Source organism: Triturus cristatus, chromosome 8, assembly GCF_964204655.1.
Source record: "Triturus cristatus chromosome 8, aTriCri1.1, whole genome shotgun sequence".
NCBI lineage: Eukaryota > Metazoa > Chordata > Amphibia > Caudata > Salamandridae > Triturus > Triturus cristatus.
The window spans coordinates 322943208-322970700 of NC_140591.1; the positions used below are offsets into that span (position 1 = coordinate 322943208).

Genomic DNA, 27493 nt, shown 5'->3' on the forward strand with positions numbered 1-27493 from the left:
AATATCTTCCCAAAAATGATTTTTTGGGAGCAATACTGATTTTTCTAAGGAACACAAACTGCTTTAAAAAATAAAAATCCCATTTGGGGATGTAAACGTAGGGATGGTAGTTCGATGTACCATAAAGGCCATCATCCTTGTGATTGCAGACAATCATAGGGAATAATAGCAACATGCGTAATTAATATTCATGTGGCAGGTTGTTCTGTGACTCGCTGTATCTGGTGATTTTGTGATGTGATCTAATAGTACGTAGATCGCATCATGAAATTAAAGGCTAGTCGCAAAATATCCGTGCATGCCCAATTTGTGACCATTTCTTGTGGCCAGCTTTAATCCATCAGGCCTCTCATTACACCCAGAGATGGGAAGCTTCTCAGCTGTCATCTAACTCTGATTCAGGTCCAAAAGTGTTTGTCATGCGGGAGAGGTGTGGTGCAGCGGCCAGAGCGGCTGACTCTGGAGCGCAGGGCTCACGGTGCGATCGCCGGTGGCAGCTCAGCTCAGCATCATGTGACTCTGGGCAATAGCTCACTTGATCTCCCCGACGGCCCCCAGCGCCTTGAGACACTTAGGGGTGAGTAGTTCGCGCTATACAAATACTGGACTTAGATTGAGACTTTAGGCGGAGCAAACAGCTCACAGGTTATTTCAGGCCTTTAAATTGTACCTCTCAGAGAGAATTAGACCCACTGGGAGAAATGCAGCAGCAGCTGGAAGAGAACAGGTGCAGCGAACTCCCACGGGCTCTCCTTCTCTCGAGATGCAGAAGTTCAAAAGGTAACTCCTGCTGGGGTGCATAAAGACACAAAATGAACAGGGTGCACGCGCTGGTGTGCAGAACAAACCCAGGCGGTTAACAGGCCATCTGATCCTGATGCCCAGGCGGATAGAGGCTGCCCTTCACAGCCATGGATACCTGCATTCATTGTCAGCTGGTGAACCGTGACTCCAGCCCTCAGTAGCCACGTGCAATCCACACCATCGTGCAGAGGTTGGGTAATTAGCCCTGCCTTGTCTCTTGCCAGGATTGCGGCTCCTCTTGCATGTCCGCGGCAAGCAGAGCTGTGTCCGTCCGCGTCTCTGTGGTTGTGGCTGTCGCTGATCAGGGCAGGCAGCCTCTCGCTTGTTTCATTATAAACAATCTAAGGGATTTAACCAGCCAAACTATAGATATGTGTGCCAGTGAACTGTGGCCATTTCCCAGGCATGAGGTTAGTTAATACCCATTAACGCTCGTTATAGTGGTCTATAAATATCTGGTATTGGTGGCCCTGTTGCCTAAGCTGTTCTTGCAACTCCTGCTTTGTAGTAACAGTGCAAAAATATTAAGTATTTGCATATTATTTTGCTCTCCTGTGCAGGTATAATATTGTCATTTTATCTCAATGGAACTTTATAGCCACAATTCAGAGAGTTGCAGTGAATCTCACTGTGAATGTGGAAATCTAGGGTCTACGACAATCAGCTGTGTGCAGGACAACCAGCCCACTGTGCTCGGGGTGGACGCAGGCCCGCACCACAGCCCCATCAGGAGCCATGAAAACACACACACAGGGGCAGCCTACGCGCAGACACACAGGGACATGGAAACTCCTCGCAGTTACCCAGCATGCAGCAGAGCTGTGGACCCCACGTACAGCCTTTTCAGAGTGCTGTGTGGACATGAAATCAGGCACTCATGGAGTTTGCACCTGATTTCAGAAGGCCAGTCAGGATCAATATTCACACCGATCCGGGACATTTCTCAGTGCAAACTACTCCATGTGCTACTTGGAAGAATGTGTTGGGGGAATGAACTCAGACTTCTGGTTTCACAGACTGGAATGGGTGAACGTGTGTTTTTAACATGTGCTATACATAAGCGTGCTTAATTTGTCATAAAATAATTGCCGGGGCCCCCGTCAGGAGGCCACTAGAGTTAGCACCACCCACTGCCCCTGCCAGCGCTGCCAAAACAAATCTATTAACCATCACGCTCCTAAGAATGTGACAAGTCAGACTACACAAGGCCACCAAAGATGTAACAATCTCTTGGGCGGCAGGTATTAGCCATTTTCAATGTATAACTATATAAACATCTGTTGTTGTGCTCCTCTCTAAATAGACACCTTGTGTCAGACTGTCATATGTACCGGTCTTGACAATTAATTGCCGGTGAGGAGCACCGGAAACCACAGGCTCAAATTAAGCACTGCATAAACTACTCTATCCCAGGCATTCCAAATCAGCAGATGTGATTTTAACATGTAGTGTGTACAGAGGTCGAAGTGGGTGGGATCGGAGGCCCGCAACGTGCCCATACTTTTTTAATTTATGAAAAGTAGTCCCCCTACTTTTTGTCAAAATAAGACCATCCCGGGACGGTTAATTCCAATAGTTGAAATGTTTAAATGAAGTGTAAGGAGGAGAGTCTTCTCTGCTGTGACACCAAGGGAGGGGAAGACAGCTAGACGAGCCTTCTTGCCAGGGTGCCTGCTTGCCTGAAAGGAAAGTAAAGGTGCGCAGCTGGTTAACCTGCAAATGTAAAGGGTGCTTGGAAATCGGCATTGGCTTTAATGGATGGAATCACTTGAAGCTTCCTGATAACACAGATTTGTTATTTTTGGGCGGTAGTGCATTGAGTTACCAGTTGAGTTGTGAAGTGTGTGCTTTCAAGGGAAAGTTATCTAAAAAAAAAAATACACTACTTACAACATTGGTATAAATAATGACTTACATATTCACAGTGTTTTCTGTCACAGGCTGGGAACTCATAACACTAAAAATACACAAGTCACTATGCTCCACTGCACCAACCAAGATTCAGGCCCACATTTCTCAAAGGATTGTGTTGCCCTTGCGTCGTGCAGGGTGAGGCAAGGACAATGCAATCTTTAAGTCATATTTACCAAGCCACGTAAAGCCACCTGGCATGGCACTGCATGGCTTGGTAAATGTGGAATAACGCTAGGCAGCCCAAGTCGCTGCCTTGCGTACTCTGCCCTGAGAAGGCGTTACATAGGTGGAGACTGTATGTTCCAACGCATCCACACATGCTTTTTGCCACATTCCCAGATTTACCAACAATAGTAAACCTAGGAATGCATCAAAATTGTGCACCTTCCCTACAGAGGCACAACAAGGAGAAATATCTTTATTTCTCCTTGTTTCTTCGTTCTGTGTGTGTTGCATTCTGTAGCACACTCAGAAAGAGGAAAGCACCTCTAAGGATTCCTGCACAAAAACAAACATGCCCGCAAAGCAGGCACCCTTGCTCCATGGTTCAAGGGTGCCTGCATTGGCGCTAGGCTGGACATAGTGTGCTAGGGCAGTGAGAGAGCAGGAATGTGCCATATTTGATTAAATATGGCATATTCCTGCCATATCTACTTGATGCAGTGCAGAGCAGCAAGTTGCGCTGTGTCACATAAAGATAAATCTGGCCATTAGATCTCTGGCTCTCTGGTTAAACACACAGACCACTGCAGTGCATTAGCTAATAGTGGTTCATAATGCACTATAGTGTATTTCCCTGTGATTAACTTAACTTGTATTTATTTTTCATTTAGGCTGTGCCTTATTTTAAATGTGGTTAACTGAAGGTGAAAGACCAGAAAAACGTACAGAATATTTAGTTTTTTTAGCCACACCTTTGACCCACCCCCACGCTGACTGACCCCACCCCCATTGAATGCAGCATCACAGTTCCCATACTTTTTTTAATGCACTTCAAACCCTGGGTATATGTAAGCTACTCTATCCTGGGCATTACACATCTACAAGGCTACACAGGCCGAATCCTTCTATGATGGTGGAGATGCTGGGAATCGCGTACCTTTAAACACATTATGAGAAAATAACACAATATTGGTTGGGCGTTTTCAAGGGGATCGGTCAAGCTTCTGGGTCAGAAATAAATGAATTTTCAGAAATCGTCCATCTGAGATGTCCCCTCGCAGGGATGCTATCCGCTGCTCTCCATGAGGAGAAAAAACATCTCTTGTTGCAGGCAGCTATATAGACGTTTTAAGCTGACTGGGGCACACCACACCTACTGAATCTAGAAGTTTGGATTCAATGGTTCTGGATCTTGATTGGACACAAAAAAAATGGCATACAGTGCTGTAGGCCAAAAGACAACTTTTCACAAACTGTGGTACCCCAATTTGAAATTTCAGAACCAGGATGTCAGAGGTTTGAATTGTCCACTATGTCTGAGGGCAGAGGGCCTGCTGAGCATGGACAAATTTGTGTCTGGTTTAACAAAACTGACTACCCCATTTGAAGACGGCGGGGCGTCTACTCATTTAATAAACAAGGTTTTTGTCCTGTGGAAATATGTGGTCTTATCTTGAGAGTTGGGGCTGGAGGGAAAAGGTTGGGGTGTTCGGTATGTTTCGTTTTGTGGAAGTTCCATTGCTGGTTTATCAAATTCATGCCAATTGTAGAGAAACAATATAAAAAGACTAAAACCTAACGTGGTACAACTGCAACCACATGTTATTCCCACTCTGAATTTAAGTGGAATGCTAAAATCTTCAGAGGAAAAATCACAACGAGCGCTAATTGTATTTCCCTCTGTGCAGTTTTACCAATCGCAGTTCCAATGGCAAATGAAACAAGCATTGGCACAGCCAATAGGTCTCGCCTTTGGGACCTCATAAGTGCTTAGCAATGCAATACATTATCCCCCACTGGCATGCCCACACACTCTTAACATCTTCGAATAATCGTACAAGTTGTTTTTTTCTTTTTTTAAAGGCGATATGAAACAAGAAATGTTAAAAAGCATAACTATTGCTTATTATTAGTTGGCATTTTTTGTTTAATTTTCTCCTTCGCACCTCTCTGCTACCGTACAATATGTGATTATTTTGCTGTTTTTTGAGAGAATGCCACATTTGTGCAGTGTCCCTGCGGCTCACTTCTTGCCAACACTCTCCGTGCTCGATGTCAAATCCAACGTTGACCAGAAAAAAAGTCTGTTTACGGAACCTATGTGCAAGAGCGGGCGGTACTCGGCAATATATTCAAAATAATAATGCAAGCTGCCACTTTCATGCACATGCCCTAAATGACAAAAAACTACTCTTCACTCACTCTTGCTGCAGCCCCAGCACCCATTTCGTCTGTTGTCATATATGCATTTATTATTCACCTCAAATGTGCTACACGTTATGTGTAAGGTAAACTCCGGCTGATTGAAGCCTCATACAGCAAGCAAATTCCCGACTTTAGACGTTGTGCGGAACAGGAAAACGAACAAGCTCACTGGTGAGAACACTTCAGTCCTGCTTAGTAGCAACTTGCTTTTATGCTCATCCATAACTAGTTTATTTGCATATATCCCCTTCCAGTTGACCTCTTGCTGCGCTCCGCCTCTACTAATCAGCCCAAAGCAGAGCACCTTAAGCTGATATGCTTTCCAAACCTTCAGGCCTTTGCATGACTCCTGCGATAGAATGCATGCTCGGTCACAACGATGGGCCCGGGAAACATTCCGACATTCTGGCCAAATCCCCCAGTCTCCCCGTGCTTAAAAACTGACTGTGACCCAATGTAACTGGTGCTAATGTAAAGCGCTCCTCCGATTCAGGCTTGCACTATATAAAAGTGCAAAAAACAGAAACAAACAATATCAGAGGCAAATCTTATTATTAACTGCTCCCTATTGCGCATATATTGGTCACAATTGTAACTGAAACCATTTTATTTATTTATTTATTTGAGTTTTATATAGAGCTGGCTAGACCCGGAGGTATCAGAGCGCTTTACATAAGGTTCCACAAAATTACAAAGTTACATCAGTTACTAGGGAGCCGTTTCAAGAGCGTAGAAGACAAAATAAATGAAGTTTAGAAGGGTAAAGAGGTAGGAGGTAGATAGGATGGAGAGATGAAGGAGAGCCTGTCCAAAGACCGGTGGGTAGGTGACGGCCGAGGGGAAAGTCCACAGCCCATCTCATCTATAGCTATCAGGGAGCTCCACTGGGCATCAGCCAAACAGCTAGGTCTCAACTGGAAAACAATTGAAGAGTAAAGAGGAGGGATAAATGGAGCGTAAAGGAGGTGGAGTAAAGGGGTAGGAGGGAGAAAATGTTAAATTTTAAAGATTTATTTAGCACTACAACCTCCTGGTGTTAAGTAAAATGTGGCCCCAATTACATTTCAAGTGCAAAGGAGAAGGTGTGGCATAACGGCCAAAGCAGCCGACTTTGGAGCGGAGGGGACCAGGTTCGAGCCTCCTCATCGGCTCAACATCCTGTGGTTCTGGGCAAATCACTTTATGTCCCCATGCCCCCCTGCCAAAAAAACATGAATGTGTCCCTGTGTAACCTAACTGGTGCTCATGTAAAGCGCTCCAAGACCTTTGGGTCGAGTTCATGCTATATAAATTTTGAGGGGAAAAAAGTGCAAAACACCTCAATGGTGCCAGAGTTTCCCATGCGCATCCTACAACACAGCCTCCGAGTCACTGCTCTGATAAAAAAACATAAAGATAGCACCATCACATGCTTTACAAAGCAAAATAGCAGCAAACTGGGGGGCAACGACCTGAGTGGGCACACACTCGCTGTGCTTTGTGATGCTGTGTACCTCCGTATAACGTCCTTCTGCGCACAACGAAAGGCAAGAAGAACGAGATGCCAGGCAGCACACGACAATGAGTGGAAGGAAAACTGAGTACCTGTGTGCCTCTGAAGCCGAATGCCTGCTTCAGCACAGTAGCCTTGAGACCCACGCCGCCCCTAGTCCAGACTCCACCAAACAGTCCGCACACTGGAAAAAATTAGTCATCCAACACCCTGGCACACCATAAGTGAGGGAGGGACTTCTTGTGGCCACAGTGCCTTTAACCTGCTTTGAGAGGGATAAACCAGCACCAGAAACACAAAGGCGAGGGAGGCCTGTGCTGTGAATGGGAACTGATTGCCCCCCAAACACATGGTGCTGGCAGCCTCCCCAGGGACCAGGAAAGCATCTCCTAATTAGATCCATAAATGACGGAAATCTTTCTCATTAACTGCGCTTGCAGCTGCGGGCCACGAAGATGTTTTCCGGCAGAGCAGGCCCGTGTGTCACAAAGCAAGTATCTCGGGGTATGATTGCGGGGAGGGGGGCGGTGGGCTGCAGCAAGCAGCAGTCGGGGGGATACCCAGTTACGCCACACCCAGACAAACAAGCGCGGCCGTGAAAGCAACGCGGCTTTGAAAGTGAAAGGCTACGCTAATTAAAAACATATGGCCCCTGCGCGCCTGTAGACGCTGAGGGCAGATCTGGCATTTCCCTTGCGGGAGCGAGCAGCAAGGCGCGATAATTGCTGACAGATAGCGCCACTGCTCGCTCCTACAAGGGAAAGCCAAACATGCACGCGTTGCAATAGAAAGCAATGCAAAACGTGCACGCTTTTTGCCAAAATGCTGATTGATGCCAAAAGGTCCCCTCCTAAGTAGCGCATGCGTGCTGCGTAGGCGAGACCTAAAAAGGGCCTAAAACTCCAGTTATGTCTGCTCCTGGTGGGAGACAATTTGTTTTACATTTATCAACTGTTTAGGAGTGATGGGGGTTGTAATGGGTCAGGAATGCGTTAAATTTATTGGTCGTAAGGATTTTTTAGCAATCAGGAATGGGTGGAGTTTAGCGGTGTGAGGGGTTTTTAGGGTTCACGGATGCGTGGAGTTTACGGATGGTGAGGGTTTTAGAGTACGGTCATGGGTAGAGTTTAGGGGGTGGAGAAGGGATTTTAGGGTATAGGAATAGGTGGAGTTCAGAGGTCGTGAGTGATTTTAAGGGTTCAGGTGTGGGTGGAGTTTAGCTGTTCAAAAGGGTTTTTAGGGTTCTGAGATGGATGGCAGGCAGTGAGGGTTTTTTAGGGTTCAAGAATGGGTGGAGTTTAAGGATAGAATGGGCTTTTAGGAATCAGGAATGGGTTGAGTTTGTTGGTGATGATGAGGGGTTTTTAGGGGTCTGGGATGAATGGTGTTTAGAGGTAATGAGGGATGTTTAGAAAACTGGGATGGGTGTTTAGGGGTGGTGAGGGGTATTTAGGGGTCAGTGGTAGGTGGTGTTTAGGGGATGTGAGTGGTTTTAAGGGTTCAGGGATGGGTGGAGTGTAGGCATAGAGAGAGGTTTGTAGGGTTCAGGAATTGCTGGAGTTTAGGGGTAATGACGTGTGGATTTTAGGGGTAAAAAGGGCTTTTAAGGTTCAAGGATGTATGGAGTTTAGTGGTCTGGAATGGGTGTAGTTTAGGCTCGGTAAGGGGGATTTGGAGTTCCTTGATGGGTGACGTTTAGGGGTAGAGAGCGCTTTTAGGGTTCAGGAATAGGTGCGTTTTAGGTGTCAGGGATGGGTGAGTTTTAGGAGTTGATAGGCGCTTTTAGGGGGCAAGATAGATGTATTTAGGATTTGGGAGGGTGTCAGTGATAGATGGTGTTTAGGGATGGTGAGGAACCAGCAAATTAAAAGCTTCCTAAGTAATTGTTCGACTATGTAAAATAAATAAATCCGAAGTAAAGTCCCCTGTAGTAAAGCACTGAAAGAAATACCTCCAACATAAATGTTTCTGGAAGTAAGCCCTGCAATTATTGCATTTAGTGGAAACGGTTTCCCAATAATGGTGTTGGATGAAATAGTTTTTCTATGAAATCACATACTACTGGACAAAAACATTATCAGTAATAAAGCCTTCCCTTTTATCAGAACACATGTAGCTTCAGTCCAAACTGCTGGATCTTTAGACTTGAAGGGTATCTGAATGCTTTTTTCCTGGCTGCCTCTCCTTTCTTTCTCCTAAGTTACGCAGAATGACGTCCTTACATCACTCATTATGAAGTTTTGGCTGCAGACCTTGCTCTGTCTTCAGGATTCTCCTCTGGAGTGCACTACAGGTAAGACGGGATCATCCGATTTGTAGGTTGGTACTTCAATTCCCTCTTTCCTGCTGGTCAGGCTTCTTCCTGTGGACCAAGAAATGCTCCTGACACTGAATTCCCTTGTTACACATTTCATGCCAGTGGGTAGAATGGCACCATCTACACTCGCCCATACTGCAGTCTCTAATTGTCCCACCCACTATTGGAAAGTTTCCTTGCTTTTCTGGCTCAGATGCTGGACTTTACACCTCGCTCCACTGGATCGTACTTGTCTCCTCTTACATCGTTCTGCAGGGTTTATGAAGTGCCTGCCAATTTTTCCTCTCTTTTTTTTTTTAAACTCTTTTTATTAACAGCGCTCATCTTACCATACATTTTTGGACAGTGTTCATACAGCATGTGAGGGAATAGCAGTATACTGTACAGATTAAAACATTTGAGGACACAAGTGGGACATCCAAGTGTTGAATTTATGCCCCTGGCTCTCTCTCTCTGTTGCCCTGTAGTTCAGCCAAGGTCCCCAGACTTTCTTCCATTTCTTAGTACAACCTCTACTCTTATAAATAGTTTCTTCGGCCCTCTGGCACCAATCTAGGTCTCGCTTCCACTGTTCCCACTGCGGAGGTGCCTGCGACCCCCACCCACTGGCGATGTTCCTTTTCGATACATCAATTTTTCCTCTCTTTTTAAGCTCGTACCCACTGAGTAATCTGCAAAGAGGCTCAGTCACAGCAGGTCGTTTCCAATGTTGTGAATAAATGCTAGGAGTACTTACGAAGTTGCAAAGTCATCGGATTTACAACTGCTCCTCTTCAGTTGTTTGACACCACAAGCAGATTGATTGTGGAGCAGTCAATACCTCCCTAACACCTTTCAGTACCCCCTGATATATCTCATTTAATCGAATTGCCTGATCCACTTTTAGTCTCGCTCATTTCCAGCAATTAGGTAATTTGTCTGTTTCATCTTCAATGAAATTATTTCCATCAGGATTACTTACAAAAGTATTGTTAAATAATTTAGCACTTTCCGGCATCTCCACATATGTTCTCTCTTCAAATTTCAGCCTTTACAGTTTCCCATTTATCATTGTTGCCTCTGAATCGCTCTGTATCCTTATTTAACCCCTTGTGCTGTTACTACTATTTGGAACTTCCCTTTTCTAGCTGCTTACCTTCTATTCCTTTGCTTTTGCAAATACATGTTCCTCTTTGTCTCTTGCTGAGACTCCCTCAAAATACATCTTATAAGCAATTTATTTTGCTTTTAGTATGTCAGCTAATTGGGTTAAATATTGGCATTTAAAATATTTAAGTGGTAAGGTTGGTTTCATTGTTAGAGGAAGGATATGTTTTTAATTTTTTCATTTTAAATAAGTATAGTTATTTAATTTACTTCCATTTACATTATTCAAGGGTTAGGGTTAGTGTTAAGGTTAAGTTAAGGATTTTTATTAAATGTAATGGAAAATACAATAATAAAGAATAAGCAGTATTGTTAGGAGTAGGGTTAGGTTAAGGAAAATATATTCTTTAATTACATCTCAAATGAGTACAATGTTGGGTTAATATTCCAGTTAATTTTGTAAGTTTAAAAAAAAAAAAATTATTTGCGGTTAAATAGTAAATTGAATAAAAATGCAGTTTTTATAAGGCTAGATTTACAGTTAAGGTAACAACCAGTTAATTAGGTAATATATCTAAATATAAATACACACATAATTATACGTTATTTTATTTAAATTATTTTAAACCTTTGCCTTATGGACGTAATGCTGTTGATGTTGTGGCCTGGATGTATGATCCCTCAGTGTACTGCAATGGATTTAGCATATCCAGAGTACCAGACACAATAATGCCCTATCAAGTTTGCCCTCGCTTGGTAGTTTAGTGAGGAGGGTCTCGAAGAGGGGGAACAAAATGCCCTTGAATCTACCTGGAGCTGGCCAACAAATTCTTCTGGTGACATTAGACAGATCAGTGTTTCATAAAAGCAGAGACTGGGCTGTGTTTTGTATCGAAGCAGTTGTTGGCCCTGTGAAGGTGGTTTGTAAATAACACAAATAGATATAGTAATCCGTCAGAATCCCTTTCAGAGGGCCAAGGGGAAAGCAGGGGCTACTAGGCCCAATCGCGGGGGTTGGGGCCTTTTACTCCTGTTGTCCCGGGGCCTTACTACTATGGATCCCACTCAACTGGGCCAGGTACCCCTTCCGCACTTGACTCTCAGTAGTAGCTGTGGTTGAGCAGTCGAGGCTCCCTCAGAGGGGTCGATATAGGTCAGTGAACACGACTCATAACTCAAAGTGCAAACAGTACGAACAATAAATCTATGTTCAGCCAAATATGTGCTTTTATAAGAAAATGTAGTATTTTATTTCTAACTCTACACAGGCAAAGAAATGTGACATTCAAATGCAACAGCACAATCCCCTTGAGGTTGGGCTCTAGCAGTTGTCAGGTGAATACAAACTGCTAGGCGGTAATCAAGAGTTCTCCCTTCTGACCCTTTAGGAACTTAGCTCAGAATGTCCATGGTACTGCAGCACCGTTAGCAGGGAGTTCCCCCAGGGTGCAACTTGCCCACTTCTCATCTTACCTACTCTCGCAACACAGAAGAGTTCAACAATGTAGCCGGTGCCTTCGAATGCGCTCCAGTGAGTCCTGCTCAGTTAAGAGAGGTTGGGCTGTTCGCACCCCACGCAGCAGCCCCCTATAGCCTAGGCTCTCTCTCCAGAGCGGTGCAGCTAGAATTATCTCAGATGGAGAAGCTCCCTGTTCACTAAGAAGCGGTAAGTTGACTTTGTTCAATAGGGGTGGGGAATCCTTTCTTCAGTTCCTGACTGGAGCCAGTGAGAAACCGACGTTGTCCATGGCGTCTCCGACAGTACGGTCCAACCCACAAGTCATAGCCTCAATCTCACCTTCAGGCTAGGGCCCAACTCCTATGGCAATATTGGTGCCGGCAGCCCCTCCTGGCATATGAGGTTGTTGCAGTACATGGTGACAAAGGTGCAGGCTTTTTCAGCCTCATCGCTCCGGCCCAGACAGTCAAAGTCTTGGCACTCCTTGAGATGGTACTTTGGTGGCGACCCCCCTCAGGCATACGGCATCACAGAAGTGTGGTGGCACGTGTGTAGCAAGAGCTGCATGGTACTCAGCACATGGCTCAGTCTACAGCGGTCCTCTCCTGGCATACAAAGGTCACCGAAAAAATCTTGCATGTGATCGACTGCCCAATCGGTCCTCAGCGGAATCCTCACACCTCGCACAGGGAGTCCTCGCGGTAGAGCTCCCCACTGGGCTTTGCTCCCTTCAACGCTCTACTCTTCCTCACAGGACACACTGGTCTTGGCACGCAAGCAGGCATTGGTGTTCTAGGCTCCAGGTCAAGCGGTCTTGGTTTCTCTGGTTGATGACCCCTCACCCAGCAGGGAGACTAGCAGGGCTTGGCCCCCAGTCCTTGTCACAGACAAAAGGCTTGCAGAGCTTCTCCGTCTCACAGAACCCATCTGGCTGCTTGGCAGATGACCAATTTTTGGGGACTAAACCTCCCATTCTTATGTTCCTTTTCTGGGCACCAAATGTAATTGAGGGCCTGCGTCTTTGACGTTTTATGTTGGGAGTCTGTTTCTTTTGAAGTGGGCACTTCTCCTTTTCATCTTAATTCCTGAAAGAGGTCTGCCACAGCAGGCACGACTTCGAAGCTGATTGGCCAAAACTCAATTCTTGGGAGTGACCAGAATTCACGCCTGGATGTCAGTCATGGTGATATGCACATCAAAAGGTGAATCCCAGCTCCCCCCTCCACTCCCCCACCCGGCACTACTCTTTATGATTCTCTTATCAGCCCCACCTTCCTTCCTGGGATGTGTCCAGGCCTCTTCCTTGTGATCTATCACTGAACCAAAGTGCAGTCTTTTGGAGTGTAAACGGAGTCTCTCCCTTTTTCCTCCAGAGTGTCCCCACCCAGGTCACAGGAATGTAGCAAAACACAAATCTGTCTGGGGGAGATTTCTCTCCTTCTTATGTCTTTACCAGGCAGGCCTGGGATTCTCAATAATGAAACACAGTATCCTCCATGCAATGTACATTGCAGGCACACTCACTCAGTGTACATTCATAGCACACTCTCTGTTCACCACGAATACATCTATGCATTGTACCCTCACATGTACACATGCATTCAGCACACACACTCAGTCTGCATACACTGTTCGGCACTGACACTTTTCTATATTAAACCGGGGTGTCCTCTTTACAAACACACACACTACCAGCACACACTCTCTATGTGAGCTCTGCACAACACTTCACCCTTCACATTGGGCTCCACGCAGGCCCACATACACTCTGCACATGCACTACACAGCACTACATCTCTCATATAATGTATTCCTCTCTGCATACATACACCCAGTACATGTACTTACCACACATGCACTGCACAGTACTGCTGCATCTTTCTCCTGTGCCCATCCCAGGCACACATGCAACTAGCGCAGAGTTACTATGCAGCACTGCACAACTTACTTGATGTAGGTCAAGGGTGAGTTAAGCACACAGCAGCTGAACATTTTGGCAAGGTGAGTTAGCCCGTAGGCCTCACTCCAGTGAAACAAAAGTTCCTGTTCACTGCTACTGATCACTACACGGTATGCTGCCACCACCACTCTTGTGCTGCTCAACTCCTAGTCAAGGCGGTAGCCTTCCACCACTATGAGGGTATCGCTTTGGGCACCCCTCCCAGTCCAAGAAGACCACAATCCATGAGACAGGCCTATGTCATGTTGCACATGCATGAGCTGTGTTCAGCTATGAGAAAAAATCAGCATTAGAGATCCAGACCACAGTATAGTTAAGCACTCAGGGAAAGGTATACATCTTTAACGTCTAAAGGACTTTTTCGTCCCAACAGAGTCTCATGAGCTGTCTTTCAGGTGCCACAAAGAGCCTCAGTGCACTGTTGCGGTTATGCAATGTGTGCCATCTTTCACACAGTCACTCCATCAACCATTCTCAACATTTTATCTGCTAGAATACACTATATGTTACCCATGAGTCACACGGCACCAGGTGTCTGTAACAGAAGCAAAGTTGAACATGCTTCTCGGTGGTCGCTCTACTGAGTATCAAGCCCAAGAATATCGACATATAGGAATATAGTGGACAGAATATCAAGGGACAAATTATTAAAAGATAAATGCACAAAGGAAATTATAGACTTACTATTCCTAATTCCACATCTATTTACCTTGAAGACATATTTATCACCAAGGTACATGCATGTGGACTTAGGTATAGAAAATCCAAACTCACTCACCTTTCAAGATTTTGGAATTTATATTTTGCCCTCGATAATTGCATGCACACACACTGTTGCAGTAGTAGAGCTCTTCATAAACTCCTTCATTCATTCATTTATTCTTGCTGCGCCAAGTCGTTGTGGTGCAAGTAGAGCTTAGCCAAGGTGCCATTTTGGGAGAACTTAAGTGTTTTCTCATCAGGAAACACTGTTTTTGTGACTTCTGTAGATCAGAGACAGTCCTGCCAAGTACCACGCATCAAGTGATAGGCTAACACATTCCAGTGTGGTGCTCTGCATCACCTCACTAAAATGCATTGTCACACAGGTGCACAGTTAATTGGTTCGGAGAGAGGGCTGCAGTCAGGCACATGTAAGGGAGGACAAAATCGCATCAATCTTGCCGCCTCCAACTGGCCTTTCAATCTCCTGAGGAGCGTGCGGTGTGCATTGTGCGCGGCTCATGCATCTCTCTGCTGCACCAGCTGCCAGTATTCCATGCCCTGTTTTTTTTTAAAAGTCATTCATCAAACTCCATTATTTGCCTCTGTAAAAGTACAATCCTAATTTGGCGTTCGGCTAAAGCCTAAAAACTGAAGGGGGCGGTGGCATCGTCTCTAGTGGTGATACTTTAAGTGCTTGCGTGCCCCCGATCCCAGGAGAGAAATTGTTGTAATACATAAATTGCCCTCCTGACCGTTTTTGAGTGCCGGCCATCAGTCTCACCCCGGCTAATTATCCTGTAATGCGCACTGTAATTGTAGTTCGAGGAGCCGGAAGCAGTTAGACCAACCGCTCTAAAAGATGCGAGTCCACCAATTATAAGGAATATGTATATGCTACAGCACAAGGTGTATACATCAGGAACAGATTCATATTTGAATGCATGTTTATGCCGAAGTGACAAATTTATTTACATTTGAGATGTACTTTATCTACACTGGGCATTTAAGTAAATCATAACATTTGGAAAAAGATGAGAGGGATGTTGAAAAAATATCCTTATTTTAATGTATTGTTTTTATCATAGTTTTAGAATGGGATGAAATCTTTTTTTATTGACATGTTCTTAATTTTTACTGTCTCTAATATTGCGCTTTATTGCTAAATGTATTTATACCAAAATGTTATAAATGTATATTATGGATGTGTCTTTTATGATCATAATGATCGCAATAAAGACGTTTTTGACTTGACTTGAAAAAATATGAAGAATGTAATTCTCCCATTTACTTTCATGGAAATGCAGCAAGTTTGTACTGTTAGAAACCTAAAATAAAGTATTTAATTGCTTTAAAAAAATCATGAGTCTTGTGCCTAAATCGGGAGTGGTATTTATATGAAAGCAAATTAATATTAAACCACAGAAAACCACCCCTGAAGTTTAAATTAACTTTTTAGATCCAGGATAATCAACACAATATTTTTAAATACCACAATGAAGGGAGCGCCGTATTCAGTAATCAGTATTTGCAAATGCAAATTTGTTCCCAATTGATACAATCAAAAAGACAGATTTCCTTGAACCCACAGATCCACAATTTATTGCACGTCACTTTAGGATAGTGTTTCCACAACGATTAGGACAGTTCAGCAATATTGATTGACAAGCTTGTAGCAGTTCATCAACAGAAGTTCCTAATAAATTCAGTCAACGCGTTTCATCCAACGTAGGACGTCATCAGGGCCCTGATCAATCAATCAATATTGATGAACTGTCCTAATCGTTGTGGAAACACTATCCTAAAGTGACGTGCAATAAATTGTGGCTCTGTGGATTCAACCAAATCTGTCTTTTTGATTGAATCAGTTGGGAACAAATTTGCATTTGCAAATACTGATTACGGCGCTCCCTTCATTGTGGTATTTTTCATTGGCGGTGGTCCTGCAGCGGTGGGCTACAGAAGGTTGAGGGTGATTGATTGGATTAATAACATTGAATTGATATAGCAATAATCCTGTCCTGTGCACATCAGTTGGAAGCCCTCACCGCTAGGGATTATTATTGACAATAGTTTTAAACTCTTCTGATTGACTTCTGTTCTGCGAAGGCGGTACTTTGCATGATTGTATAGAATGAGACGATTATTATGGGCACTAGAAACAGCACTTAAACCACATTTTTCTGCGGTTCATTGTATTTTTCACTTCAACGGGGGAATGGCCAAGGAGATTCCGCAGGGGTGTGCGCCAGTGAGCTTGTAACTTCACTTCAGAGCGTTGTCTCTGATTGGTTAGCTCATCCTATGTATCCAGCAGGGACCAATGACTCTGCGCTATTGTCATTCTACACACAGACTGGCTAGAAAAAAACACTCACAGGGCAATATTCAATGGGTGATTATTGTTTTTAGACTGGGTCAAAGTGAGTTTCAGAAACAGCTTACCCTTTGAACCCGAGCCTGTGAAGGGGGGTTTGCCCTTTCAGTGCTCTTAATAGGCATCTCTCACATATTTATTAACAGCCTCTTACAGCAGCAAGGCATTAATAATTTGTTATCGGGGATCACATGAAAGCTTGCGGAAGAATCGTACTGACTCAAATGTTTTAAAGTAATGGTCAAAACTAAAACCTATGAAGCCACTAACATTTGGAAGCCATGAACTTGGCGTTGTTCTTGAAAGAGTGCGTCTGAACAATGATTAGACATTTAAAAGGTGGGGGCTTGAGTGTAACAGAGAGAAAAAAGCAAGCGAGGAAGTGAGGAGCAAAAACCAGAAGGAAACTGTGGGCAAAAGGAGGATAAAACACACAGCCAAGAGTTGATATTCAACATTGCAGAACAGGAGGAACTGTGCACGCTTTTTCATCTCTCGAGGAAAAATATAATTTTGCCACCTGGAGTGCTCCCCATTCACAGACAAAAGAGGAAACATCCGGCACCATCACTATGTTGTGCCCTAATGCCCTACCTTGCCTTGTCACCTATGGACACAGATTCACTGGTCAGAGTTAGCAGAAGGCGCTGGCAGGCACAGAGCAGGAGGTTTATAAGCACCAGGGAAAGGAGTCACTGGCTCTCTCCGCTGTCTCCTTTACCAACCCTCTCAGCCTTTTCTGACCTTAGCCTACATCAACTTCATAGTCTGTTTGCTGCTGTATCAGCCCGGTGCACCCCTGTCCAGCTCACTCAAAGTAATTGGAAGACACTCTGAAGACAAGTGTTCAGCCTGGTGCACACACTACTCTGGACTGCAAGTCTAGTCAGGTGAGTCACACACACTGTCTATCTCTGCCCTGAAGTTCGCTTGTATGATCTCTTCGGCATGTGCATTAACCTACTAAGCCTCCCTTCCAATTAGTTGCAGTGATAACCAAAGGCGTTTTTTATTTTATTTCAGTTACACAATTCCACACAGAGAATAAATGTGTGGTACACAGAGCGAAGTTGCCAGGCTTGCAACTAGAAAGCTTCTGTTTTTTTTATATATAAAACAATTATTTTAGAAATGCATTATGAAAACATAAATGCGATTAAATTACCACTTCTCTTCCCCTTAAATTAACATCCTACTTGTACCTTAGAGTTCATCTTTGATGTTTTAAACGATGTGTGATTTTAGTCGCGAGAAAATGTCACTCTTAAGTGTCACACATTTGGTCACTCAATGCCACTCATAAGTACCCTAAAATCATGGAAATGTCACACATAAGCAATCTTAAAACCTGCCAGCTATGAGTGCCCTTTCATTTCTGGTGCTTTGCAGCAGTTTTAAGATCTTCTTAGAGTTTCTCCTTGCTCAAATGGATGTAATTTCTGATATTTATAGGTTTCCATCGTCTTCATTGCTTGACTTTGCTCAAGAGAAAGTGTCACTCATAGTTGCTGAATGTCACTCATAATTGAAATTATGAAAATGTCACACATAAACAATCTGAAACCTTGGCAGCTAGACTGAGAGTGCTGAAATGTAAAATGTAAAAAAATCTACATTGAGCCAGACCAAATAGCTAATGACCGCCTCTCCTTGGGACAGTAAGTGAGGTACACAGAGGTCAACCATCTGAACGGTTCTTATTTTGTAAACGTCTCGAAGAGAAAATGCTGAGTCAACAGAGACTTGATTTGAAGCTGCAAGCAGACCTCATGCGCATGTGCATTAACCCACAGAGCTATACACCTGTCATTTATCTAGTATCAATGCCTGCTACAGTAAAGAACACTAATCAGTCCAAAGTAAACATTGCAATCTCTATGACTGAATCAGACAAACCACATATTTGAGTAGGAAAGGTAAAAGGGACAGGAAACGCATAGCAACATACAAAGTGCATCACTGTGCAAGCAACAAAACGTGCTTATCCTTTGTGCCCAAAAGGCTCACATCTGCAGCAGCAATGGCGCCACATTTTCACATAGAGTCTGAGATAATACAATGAAAACCAACTGCAATTAATAGATTATTATAAAGTGGCTAATGTTGTCAGGTAAACGCGATGGGGAGGCGGGAACTGTAGCTATGGCAGCTCAAAGCGAGAGAACAGTGAAGGCAGGAACCCAACAAACTGGGGGAGATTCACGCAAAACGCGAGAAGCATCTCAGAAAGAGTCTGGAAGAGAAAAATGCATATTTAATTGTAGAATGACTTCACTAATGTTGCCGTGTGAGGCATCGCAGCTCCCCAATTCCAAACTATTTCTGGAGGGATTCAATGTAAGGTTAGTGCTTTTGTAAATCTGCAGAGTTTCATGTGGAGTCTCAAACAGAGCACTTCGCACATATCAGTGTAGCAATCACATCTGAAACCAGTGCTGTCTGCTGGAGAAAGAGTGCTGTGCCTGTCGTCCACGCCTGCAGCAGCAAGAGCTTCCAGGCTTGGGACTGGCTGCCAGCTCTCTCCTGGATTAAGGAATTACTGCTGGCAGACTGGCCCTCTGCACACCCATCTGCTCCTACCATCTACTTTCAACGTACACATTCTATGCATGCACCCCACAAGCAGCAGGGGTTCTCAGTTACCTATGGAGCAGCACCTCTTCCATCGCGGCATGGTGGCGTGGACGGGTGCCTGCAGCGGCCAACCGAGGGTGGGACGGCGAGGGGCTGGAAGCGGCAGTCCTTCGAAGATCTCCGGAGCATTAGCGTGCTTAAAGCGGATTACCAGCCAACCACCTGGTAATCTGCCACAGGCACACACTGCCCTCACCACAAGGGTCCGCGCAGGTGAAAGGCGCAGGCCTTGGGGGTGAGATGCACAGATACCACCGAGCCTCTCCGGGGGTCCTTCTTCGAAATGTATCCTCTCAAGGTGCTGACCACCAGCCCATCTCGTGAATGTACGGGCCTCACATTACTTTCAGCTTTTAGGAATCCAACATCAAGCAGATGAAACATTAGAACTACTTTACGTATCAACTCGCGTGCCGTCAATGTACAAATCAATTTTACATGTTTACTTTTAAAAATCTAAACGACATCAGCTCAACATTTAAATGGAGCACCTTTTGCATCTCTTATATCTTAGAAAGCAGATCACGCCTGGAGACGAGTGTTTGGGGCACAGAAGACGGTATGGTGCATCGACCTTGAGCAACGGTCATTTGTAGTAAAATCTTAAAGATATGTTGTCGGTTTGCAGGTAGCAATGCCTCTTGCAGTTACTGACAATGTTTATTGCAATTGTGTAACTTTATTTGAAGTCCAGGTCCTGACCAGCTGCATTTATTAGACAAGCTCATTTGCATACGAGGGATGCAGTCTGTCTTGAATGCTCCTGTTAAATTCTTAATTTTCCGAAAATGCAGTCGGATCTCCCATAATATGTAATGGAAAATATTTAGTTAAGGGGAAGTTAAAAGCTGTACATTTTTGCATCGAATATGTGTTGATTCACAATATTAAACATGGCCATTGCCCGCTTGTAAGTTTCATTGCTAAAACTCCACCCTCCCCAATGATTGTTTATAAGACATGTGCACCAAAGATGGGCCGCCACTGCTTGTTGTCTTATCAACCAAAAACTCGAGTCACACCAATGAAAGGGGCTTTCTTGGGGATCCTCTTTGTTAAAGGATGAGGGAGCAGGATAAGACCCTATGAATAAAAAATGAGGCGAGTTAAATTTACATCTGGCAAGATTACATTGTTGTAAATAAAACGTAGATACTCCCCATAAGGTGGCGTTCATTCAGCAACGGATTGGAAGGTCTGTTGAATCATCCCATGGTGTACAGACTCCATCGTGTCATAATACCGCTGTCCTATTCCATCATTGTACTATTTGCTGCTGAGGGAGACCTAAAGTTCTTAAATGGATGCTAATAATCTGCTTGACTTTCCAAAAGGTGAGTGACTTTTAACTAGTTATCTAATTCAGCAGATGGGCAGTTGCTCCTCCCACAAGGCTGCACCAACTCAAACCCGCTCTGGTCCTAAGTGCTTGTTGCAATCACACCAGCTGCTCTGCATAATCATAATCACCAATGTATCGATGAGATGCATATGTTTCTGCGCTTAAATTGTAACGTCTTCGGTGATTGGTGATTGCACATCCAAATATATTGTCATCATGTGCGTGTTATTACAGTACAATGCACACTTCCTAGGATCTATAGTAGGTAGGGATGCATAACTATGTGTAAGCCATCCAGTGGAAACAAATGTGACGAAGCAAAACGTGTGATTTGGAGCAAGCGAGTTAATATACGCAGACTCAGACATTTATTCCTACAGTGCAAAAGTACCAAACACCATGCTATCACTGCAGGGCGGGCAGATTCTTCTGATCCATACGTGTGATCTTCAGCGCTATACACTCTGGACTTATGCACTGACACTGTGCTTTGGTTCTGGGGAAACACCTGTGTTTATAAAGAATGCATTTCAAAAAGCAGCAGGACACATACCAGATATGCAAATGGGCTTCCCTTCTCGTGAGCCAATGCCTCCTCCCTATTGGATACAATGGTAATTAATAGCATACTACTCTCTGCGCATCAGCCTACATATTATGGGTTAACTATTTTTAGTTCAACTTCTAAAAATACCCCGTTAATGCAGAGGCATTAGGCACACTTGTATCCTCTAAGAGCAGACAGGCAGAGACACCGGCTGGGATAATAAAGGGCAGACCTGAGTGAACAAGGGCTGGGAGGTAGGGGTAGGCTGCTTGCTCTGTTCTGGGTTCCATACAATGGTTAAACTCTCCTGCCTCCCAAGTGCAAGCGGCTGGTGACTCCCCATTCCTGTGTATGCAAACTATAATGCAGCACATGTGGCGCAAACACTCATTTGTACACCCGGCTTTAATGCAAATTAGCAGATGCGCAATTTGCACCCCCAGAATGAAGCTCCCTCATGATCGAGTCCATAGCGATATCTTTTTAACTTTATTTGCAACTTCTGCGCACATTGTTGACATGCAATGAAGATGCAAGGCCAATCAAGTACTTATTATCACTCACCATTATCACTCACCTATGAGGAAAATGTGAACTGTCATCCTTCCTCACGTGCTTGGCTCAGCAGTCTGTTCCCCAAATGATTTGCTGGGCAAACAATCTCATTTTACATGGTAATCTCTTTTAGCAATCTCAATGAGTGTTCTACATGTACCAAAAGATATCTGTTGCACCAGACTCCTCCCAACATAAGTAATGCTTACATCTTGCAGCCTGATGCATCGTCAGAGGTGACTTTCCATGTCCACAGCGCAGAGATATGTACCACGTTAGTAGCTTTGCTCCAAAGCCAGGGTCCTTGGATTATTTTGCAATATGGAGAATTGACATTGGAATATTACATTAGCAATGAGATAGCTCCTTTGAAATTATTTGGGTCACTAATAGAACACTTGTAAGCAAAGTCTTTTGACATTCTAATTACTGTCAATTTAAACACGCTAACTCATTCTGTGCTGTTAATCACTTTTTTCCAAATTTATATTGCTGTATATATATTACACAATGCTACATACAACAACGTGGTAAAAGAGTTCAGATGCTTTCAATGGCCTTTCAAACATTACCGAACAATTGCTCTGCCTAAAGTAGGCTGAATCAGTTACTTAAAAAATGTGAAGTTGCTCATTTAATGAATGAAAAACCATTTGCAAAGCTGCGGCTGCTTCAAAGAGCAGCATTCCGGCGCTCATACCAGTCGGCAAACTGAGCTAAAACTATGAAAGTAATCCATAAAAGATGAGTTTCCAATCCAGATTTAACAGCCTGCTCAGAATCAAGGAATTGCAGCATTTTCAGCAGCACGTGCCACAATTTTGTCTCTATGGTCCCATCTCCTGCTCTTTTCCCTTCACCTGGTACTTTCACACTGTCATACTTGTGTGTAAAGTACATATTCGACCCTCTTTGCAATCCAGATCATCTCTTTTGATTTTCCTTAGTTTTTTATCACGGAGCTACACCTGATATTCCTCCATTACTTTGTCTAGAATGTCCGAATTCTTTTTGGTCTTATCTTTTAAATCCCTGGTCTCAATCTTTTTCTCAATTTGATCTATTTCCTCTTGTAATTTAGGGACTCTGTGCGCTTTTACTCGGACCCTGGGCAAGTGGACCCTCATCCCAAGGAATCTTGTGCCTGGACCTAATTGCTGTATTTGTCATCACTGTTCGCCGGACCCGCTTCGCGGGTCCCGCTTCACGGAACAAATCAGCGGAGTACCTGTAGTTTCTACGGCAGCTGGGGAGGTCTGTGGCAGTACAGCAGGGCTGCGAGCGTTACTGCAGGGACTCCATCTCCCAGGAGTCCCTGCCTGGCCAATAGCTGACACCTGGCCCGCTCTCCCTGCAAGCCACGCCCCCAGCGTATACGTACTTAATCACGCTCACGTCCGCGAACACGGGTCGCGCGCGGGTCGAAGCTCGGAGCGAAGCCCGGTCAAAGGGCGGGCAGTCTGTGGCAGTCCGGTGCTGTCCAGGGCCGGGTCGGGCCACCCCCCTGACAACAACACTTGTATCTTTAGACATATAGGGGTTTATTATTATTATTAATATCTGGTTACCACTATAGCCTGTGTTAATGTCCACCCGTTCAGGGAAGAGCCTCAGGAGAGGAGGAGAGGGCGGAGCCAGCTGTATTATAGGCACTATGGATCAGTTCATTACACGGGTAGCTGGTGTCATAGAGAAGGAGATTGTAATGACAGAGCGGCGTCTCTCCCAAGAACTTCCTCCGTCGAAACGGTCCTCATTGGGTTCCCTGGCGTTTGTTACCTCGCCTGTATGTAGTTCAGATCCCCTCTCAATTACATCCCCTCCACTGGAGCATTTACGGGTTGCATCTCTGAGGGCCAGTATAGATAGGTTGGAGAGCTTGGCAGCCATATCTATTCCCCCTCCTGTTGATAGTAGTAGTTTTGACCCATGCTCCAGTGAATTCCCTGTCCTTACAACCCGCCCTATCATTCCTACTATCCAAGTTAATATCCCTCAGCCACCTGTCTTACCACTGACGGTATCCAAGAATGTAACTTATACTAAAAGGAAAAGGATTGCTAGCCCACGTAAAGGCAGCTTCCCAAAACTTTATAAGAGACCAAGGAAGTATGGTGCCAGGGGAATAGGAACTAAAGCGGGTGAGGAGTTGGGCACGAAAAACCCCGGGATGGAAAAGGGGGGTGATCCCTCAGGTCATATGATTGAGGAAGCATGTGTAGATCCAACATCAGACTGTCATTTAGCCCCACCTAATGACTCTGTAACAATTACACAATTTGAAGATCTGATGATAACATTATTGTCCCCGATTGTAGAGAGAGTAAAAGGGTTGGGAGAGAGGTTGGATAGATTCGAACAGGCAACCTTGGATAATTTCTTCTCTCTAAAAACCCTTATCAAACTGCACTTTAAAATCAGGGAGGATGGACAGTGAGGGGATAGTGGCACCCGGATGTTCCCTGCATCCACACAGGCCACACCTACCGCCTCTAATACAGCAAACACTGTAAATATGTTGGCTGTGGTTAATGCACCTGCTGCACAGGTTGTGGATACCTCAGGCAGTACTAGTCAATTAGGCCTAGCACAACCGAGTGTACCTAAGCCTCTTAAAGTCCCGGTAAAGAAGCCTATCCGGGCTGAGCTGCCGGGTAGGAAGGGACCTCTTAAATATAAGGGAACCTCGAATGGGATTGCCAAAGGCAATGGTCCCGATCAAGCCCACTCGACCAGAACTTGTACTAACCTCCCCAGAGAAACCCAGCCAGAAGAATCTTCCCCCAAAGCGGCTCCAACTTTTCCACCGGTGAATTTGCCCCCCCGAGTGCCACCCGTATGTCGCCATACTTACTAACGTACCCACTTTGAAGGATGATCATTATGAATCCCACCAGGCTTTAAAAAATAAAACCATGCACTGGTTAAAGACCAATAGACCTCTTCCTAGGGGTCTAGATGGGTTGATCCTAGGAGTGAGAAGGGTAGAGTGGGTAGGTTATGGTCGTAAGCACCTAGAAGGAGATTGTGTGGTGGTATACTTCAAAGACAATAGGGTTGCTCAAACTATTTGCAATCAAAAGTATGTAATTGGGGGGGCAAGCATTGATGTAGTAGATTTAACATATTTTTACCCTAGGACTGCAGCAAATTATAATGGTTTACATTTTGGCGGGGGTTGGAGCAATAACCCTATTTATCCCGAGAATCCTGTCATCCCTCAATTATTCCAACCGGCAGCCTGGCCCGGGTCTTATGGGGGGCCGTCGGGATATTGAACCGACACTTGCCATAGGGTGGCCATCAGGCTCCTAAGCCCAGGTGATGTTCCTGTGCTAAACGAGTTGGGTGAAAGCAATGCCATTCTTCCCTCTCAGTTAGACGAAGCCACTAACCCACCACAGGATATTAACCCGCTCGCAGGAAGACTAAGTGGGGGCAGTAGATAAAGTTTTATAGATCTGACGGAGGGGGCACTAAACACCGAGCCCCGCAGGGAGCCGGTTGTGGCGGATCCAGACTTTAAGATTTTTAGCTGGAACGTTGCGGGTATCTCGAGGAAGCTGGGACTACCAGACTGGAACGCCCTTGTGGAGGGTTACTCTATTTGCATTTTTCAAGAAACATGGTGCAGGGAGCCCTGCCATAAGGTAGGATATTCGACATAATTTGTTCCCGCTGTCCCCCCTGTTTTAGGGAAGGGACGCCCTTCGGGTGGTCTCCTCATATGGGTTGATGTCGCTCTCGATTGTCAGGTGGTTTAGCACCCCACCAACTCTCCCGATCTCCTCAATATTACTATAAATGGTGCACGGGGTGGCCTCCTCCTGGACATCTTTAACATCTACGCCAGAGGCATGAAGGGTGGTATACAATCGGCCACAATATCCTTATTAGAAGGTCTGCTCAGGCAGCGCCCCAATAAATCTCGCATCTTGGTGGCAGGAGACCTGAATTGTACGTTCAAGCCTTTGGGCTTGGACGATACATTGGGAAGTGGTGAGGAGGACTCCAGGAGGGGGATTCCTGCCCTAGCGCTGCCTCCTATCAAGAGGTGGACCCAAGTGGCGGTACAGACTAATTCCCTTAACATGGAATTTGACCTTAGGGCTGTTAATGGGAGGTCAAAGTCTGACTTAGTGGGAGCTCATTCTTATAATAGGCCGAATCATACGTCTAGAATAGATTATATTCTTCTTGACGTAAGTCTATAGCATCCTGAAGGATATGGATATCATACCGACAACTGAGAGTGATCATAATCTCCTCTCACTCGCCCTCTTTCCCCAGTGGTTAACTGATAAGGGGAGATTATCATCTTATATAGCTCCAAACCCCCACGAAGTTCTCCCATCCAATTGTGGTAGCCGGCTGAAGTGGGCTAAGCTTATTATGTCCAAAGAGAAAGTGGCAGATACAGGGGCACTCCTGGCTGCAGCACAGTGCAAATTGGAGTCGCTGACCCGATCGCCAGAGGAGGTCACGCTGACCTTTCGCGACTTAACTAGGGCGCTGAGCAACCTGTTTATTCTCCCTAGCATGGCTCCTCGTGCTAACAACAGGAAGTTGATGCCCAAAACGCAGGGTTGGTTTACAAAAAAATGCAGAGTCAAGAAAAAAGCGCTGGTAGGGGCTGTCAAATCTAAATCCCAGGTTGCAATTAGGCTCGCAAGGAAAGATTACTCCCAGACCTTAAAGGTAGCAAAAAGAGAGCGGGAGGAGAAGTTCTGGGCGGACCTCTTGGCTGCAAGCTTGGACAGGAATGCTAGGGGATTTCGGAGTTTGGTAAGAACCAGGGATAGGCCTGTTGGCACATTGCTGACATGTAATATCCCAGCTCAGAATTGGTTTAGCCACTTCTTGTCCCTTCATACCCCTGCCGAGGGGGTCCTTAATGACTCCTTTGCTCTGGTGGTTGAGGCAAGGGACACTGAGGCCGATGCCTTTACTGACAGAGAAGTGGAGGTCGTAATCAAGTCCCTGGTCCCCCTAAAAGCTGCTGGGCCTGACGGGATACCCGGTGACTTGTTACATGCCAATCCCAAGCAATGGGGGAAGTTGGTTTCCACTCTACTGAATGCTATTATGGGGGGAGCATCTGTACCTGAATCCTGGAAAGGGGCGGAGGTTGTCCCGATATTCAAGAAGGGATGTCGGGACAACCCGGCTAACTATAGGCCCATAAGCCTTATCGATTCATCCCAAAAGGTGGCAGGGAAGGTGATTCTGGGGAGGATCCTCCAATGGGAGGATGATAACAAGATCCTGTCAGATTTCCAGGCTGGTTTTCGCTCTGGAACCGGGACCATCGAGCAAGCCTTCAGACTGGCGCTCCTGCATTGGAAGGTGGTGGTGCTGGGCAAGGGCAGTCTTTATCTGGCCTTTATCGACCTCAAGACTGCCTTTGACCTGGTACCTAGGGAGGAACTGTGGAGGGTCTTGCAGGGTTTGGGGGTGCCTTCTTATATCCTATCACTCCTGATAAAACTACACACAGGCAATTATGCACAGGTGCGGTGGGGTAAGAATGGGGAGAAAACAGATAGAATTCCAGTAAGTAGGGGTGTCCGCCAGGGGTGTGTGTTAGCTCCCACCCTATTCTCTCTCTATGTGAATGGTGTGGTTGAGTATCTGCTACAAGAACCTGCTGATGCACCCTCCCTGGCGGGCACTCGGATCCCCACACTGCTCTTTGCAGATGATACCCTCCTCATTGCAAAGACCCCCCAGGGCCTCCAAAAACTTCTTAACCGCTTCCAGGAGTTCTGTTCCCTTAGGGGATTGGTGATCAATGTTGACAAGACCAAATATTTGATCATGAATCCTCCTAGGAAACTGGGGCGCCTCCCGGTCTTGAACTCTGCTCACCTGGAGAGGGTATCAGAGTTTGACTACCTGGGAATCCGCCTTAGCGACTCTATGAGTTGGACTCCACAC

At 45.2% G+C, this 27493-nt stretch overlaps 1 protein-coding gene across 3 annotated transcripts in view; it reads right to left on the reverse strand.

Moving 5' to 3' along the window:
• The window catches only part of ATP8A2 (ATPase phospholipid transporting 8A2), a 2139258-nt gene that overhangs the window by 1804370 nt on the left and 307395 nt on the right, over positions 1 to 27493 (reverse strand). The window contains exon 1 of one of the 3 annotated variants that reach the window (XM_085621613.1): positions 19122 to 19210. The exons of the other annotated variants lie outside the window; for them this stretch is intronic. Coding sequence (XP_085477739.1) covers positions 19122 to 19152 — 31 coding nt within the window. The 5' untranslated portion in view covers positions 19153 to 19210. Of the gene's footprint in view, positions 1 to 19121; positions 19211 to 27493 lie in introns of those variants that run through there. 3 annotated transcript variants of the gene reach the window in all.